The sequence below is a fragment of the Penaeus monodon genome, chromosome 1 (genome assembly GCF_015228065.2).
Source record: "Penaeus monodon isolate SGIC_2016 chromosome 1, NSTDA_Pmon_1, whole genome shotgun sequence".
In the NCBI taxonomy this organism is placed as follows: Eukaryota; Metazoa; Arthropoda; class Malacostraca; order Decapoda; family Penaeidae; genus Penaeus; species Penaeus monodon.
In genome coordinates, this window is record NC_051386.1 from 59,286,541 (window position 1) to 59,290,429 (window position 3,889).

Sequence of the window (3,889 nt, forward strand, 5' to 3'; positions counted from 1 at the left end):
AAAAAATTATCTTTTAAATATATTTAAATTAAAATAAATAAATATAATAATATAAAATTTTTTAAAAAAAAAAAAAAAATGAAATTAAAAATATATTTTTAAAAAATTTAATTATTTTTAATAATAAATATTAAAAATTTTTTTTTAAAAATAAAATAATAAAATTTAAAATTAATAAAAATAAAAAAAAAAAATTAAAATTAAAAAAAAAAAAAATTTTTAAAAATAATAATAAAAATTAAAAATTTTATTAAAAGTGGGTATAATAAATTTTTAATTTTAAAATTTTTTTTATTTAGGAAATAAAATAAAAAATATTTATTTATTATATTATATTTTTTTAAAATTTAATATAATTATTTAAAAAATAAAATATAATTTTAAAAAAATTAAAATATTATAATTTTAATTAAAATTTTAAATATATTTTTAAAAAATATATTTAAAATTTTTAAATAATATTATAAAAAATTATTAAAATTAATTATATAATCTTAAATTTAAAAAATAATATAATTAATATATTTAAAATAATATAAAAAATAAATTATTTATTTAATTTTAATTTATATTAAAAAAAAAAAATTTATATATATTTTATTAAAAATTTTATTTTTATAATTTTAATTTTTTTTTAAAATATATAAAATATTAATATAAAATAATTTAATTTTTTTTAAAAATTTAAATTTTTTAAAATTTATTAAAAATTTTTTAATTTTTTAGAAAAAAAATTTTTTTTAAATAATATTTAAATTTAAAAATTATTATTTATAATTTAAAAAATTAAATTTGCTAAAAAATATTAAATATATATAAAAAAAATTTTACAATTTTAAAATAATATTAAAATTAATTAATAAAAAATAATAATTATTAATAAAAATTTAAATTAAAATTTAAAAATTTCATTTTAAAAAAAAATAAAATAAAAATAAAAAATTTTTATTTAAAAAAATAATATATATAAATTAAAAATTTTTTAAATAAAATAAAAAAAAATTTTAAATCTTTAAAAAAATTTAATTATATATAAAAAATAAAAATAAATATATTTATAATAATTTTTAAAATTTTAATAAAAAAAATATTTAATAATTATTTAATTTTAAAAAAATTTTTAAAAATTTTATAATTTAAATTTTAAAAAAATTATAAAAAATTTAAAAATATTTTAAAAAAATTAAATTTTTTAAAGTAAATAATAAATAAACTTTATTCAAAATTTAATTATTAATATATTAATAATATATTTAAAAAATATAATTTTTAAATATTATATAAAGTTAAAATTTTTAATTTTTATAAATTTAAATTTTAAAAAAATTTTATAATAAATAATAATAAAAATAAAATTTATTAAAAAAATTTTTTTTTATTATATTTAAAAAAAATATTAAAATTAGTATAATAAATTAATAAATAATTTAAAAAAAAATTTAAAATTTATAAAATATTAATAAAATTTAAATTTAAAAATTTAAAATAAAAATAAAATTTTAAAAAAAATAAAATTATAAAAAAAAAAATATAATTATTAAAATTAATAAAAAAATTAAAATATTTTTAAAATTAAATTAAAATAAAATAAAATAAAATAAAAATCAATAAAATTTAAAAAAATTAAAAAAATAAAATAAAAAAAAAAAATTTACAAAAAATTAAAAAAATAAAAAATAAACATTTAAAAAAAGTTAAAAATTGTGCTGACAGATCCACCATCATGCTAAACTAGTCATATAGAGCAAAATTTAGCAAGTTGAGATTACTCATTAAAATTACCATCTAGGCAGTAAAACACTGCATCCGGACATTATCTACATAAGCTCTGAAACTTAAAATTTGAAATGTGCTAATTAAAAAATAAATAGTAAAAATGATACCACAGAGTTTGACTTCCATACAATGATATCAATGACCTAAATGCAAATTTCTAACATAAGGAATGAGAAACTACAAGGCAGGTCTCTGACAAGCAAGGATTTCAACTTCCACCTAGTCACTGGCACAATACAAAATAAATAACGCTCATTCTTACTCAACTACCCATCATTGTAAGCAATTTAATGAAAGAATATTTAATAATTGCACTGCTTAATGTGCCCAAGTTTTTGGACTCCTTCTTGTATGACATTTAATCGCACTCAAAACCACTCAACTTTAGTGAACAGCAAGTTTTACACACCATACTGTGGATAGCATTGAACACTTGTGTTGGCCCTCAGAGCGGTCTCCCCACAATTAAGTCAAAATAACAGCCGTTTATTTTCTTCAGGACTGTTAATTCCACTTAACTCATGAGTGTAAGGGTTCAATAGGTATTTAAAAAGTCCATGGATGAATCTGGCAGTTTAAATGCCCTGATGATCAGGAAGGCGGATGTCGTAGAGGATCTGGGCCACTGTTCGTGATGACTCCATTGTACTAAGGGCGACATTTGCTAGCTCAGACTCAAAGCCTCGCAATAACCTGGTAAGGGAAGAGAGAACCGTTCAGCTGCGTCTAACAACATTGTCTGTCTTTATTATATGTCTAAAAGAAATAATGGAGCAAATTCAGTATCAACTGAAATTAATACGAGATGAGTAAAAAACAAGACTTCACAATCTTATAAGTAGTTCCAATACAGTTAAGCTCCAAAACAATTCTGAAAGCAGATGAAATACAAATTCAAACTTTCTCAAACACGAACATGAAACATGTATCATGAAACCAACACACAAGCTCATTCAGTACTTACTTTTTCCCGGTATTAGAGTATATGACTAGGTTTCTCAGGATCAGAGCTGAGGTTAATCGAATACTTTTTGTTACAGGCCCTTCTTTTTCCTGGAAAGATAAACAAAATTCAGCAAATTCCCGAATGAAGCTGATAGATACTCTAATCTATTCAATGAAAAAGAATAGATTTTTAAAATTCAGTTTTCCAAAGGATCCAGAAAGAGAGAGAGAAAATTATTATTACAACAAATCAAAAAATAATCACAAGGTAAACTTACCACCGCATCTCTCTGGTTGATAACTTCGAGAGCGTGTCTTTTGATGGCATGGAAGGCAGCATTAGGTGCATATCCCGGATGGGGTGGGGGTGCTTGAGGGATGGGTATCTCCGTCTTTCCCGTAGCAGCTAATTGTGACCGTCTAACTGCCAAGATCTGTAATAACTGAAAAATGCAAAGCGTTAAAAAGATGACATATCATCAGATTTACAAAACAAGTAATATGCAACGTACGGCATTAAGTAAAATGTCATACGTCACAACAGAAGCCGAATGCATTTACACATACCTAACAAACTAAAACCACTGAACAGCAACCCCCTCTAACACGTATCTGCTGGGCCATGCTATGGCCATCAAAACAAACCTACAAATCATGTCGGGTACAGCTGTTGGTGTCACAACGTGCCAGAGTGCGCCAAGTGGAAAAAGTTCCGCTTCGTGTACTGGACTCCTGGGCCAAATGGCAGGACAGTTGCCAGAAGCCTCCGGAGTCAGTGACACAGAGATTTCCAATACTGTCATTAAGGGACCAACTTATTTTCTTAATTTCCTAACATCTAAAAGGACTAAACGTAAAAGCCTGACTTTATCATGATCAAGATGTGTTATGCTGCAAAAATGAAAAGACATCCAAACTGGTAAGAAAGAAAGGGTAACAGCATTTTTTATCACATCGGGAGGGGGAGAGGGGGAGAGGGAGAGAGGGAGAGAGAGAGAGAGAGAGAGAGAGAGAGAGAGAGAGAGAGAGAGAGAGAGAGAGAGAGAGAGAGAGAGAGAGAGAGAGAGAGAGAGAGAGAGAGAGAAATTTTCAATGATAGTAAACCCTTTCCATTACTGTTAAAATGGTTAGACAAGAGATAATTGCACTCATTCGTCACTTCTGTCAT

At 22.5% G+C, this 3,889-nt stretch overlaps 1 protein-coding gene across 4 annotated transcripts in view; it reads right to left on the bottom strand.

Moving 5' to 3' along the window:
* Window positions 1-1,864: 1,864 nt before the first annotated feature.
* Window positions 1,865-3,889, bottom strand: part of LOC119574777 (AT-rich interactive domain-containing protein 2-like) — a 50,509-nt gene continuing 48,484 nt past the window's right edge. For all 4 annotated transcript variants that reach the window (XM_037922130.1, XM_037922129.1, XM_037922127.1 and 1 more), the window contains 3 exons: window positions 3,000-3,164; window positions 2,741-2,829; window positions 1,865-2,469 (listed from right to left, as the gene is read on the bottom strand). In XM_037922130.1, coding sequence (XP_037778058.1) covers window positions 2,352-2,469; window positions 2,741-2,829; window positions 3,000-3,164 — 372 coding nt within the window. In that variant the 3' untranslated portion in view covers window positions 1,865-2,351. The remainder of the gene's footprint in view (window positions 2,470-2,740; window positions 2,830-2,999; window positions 3,165-3,889) is intronic.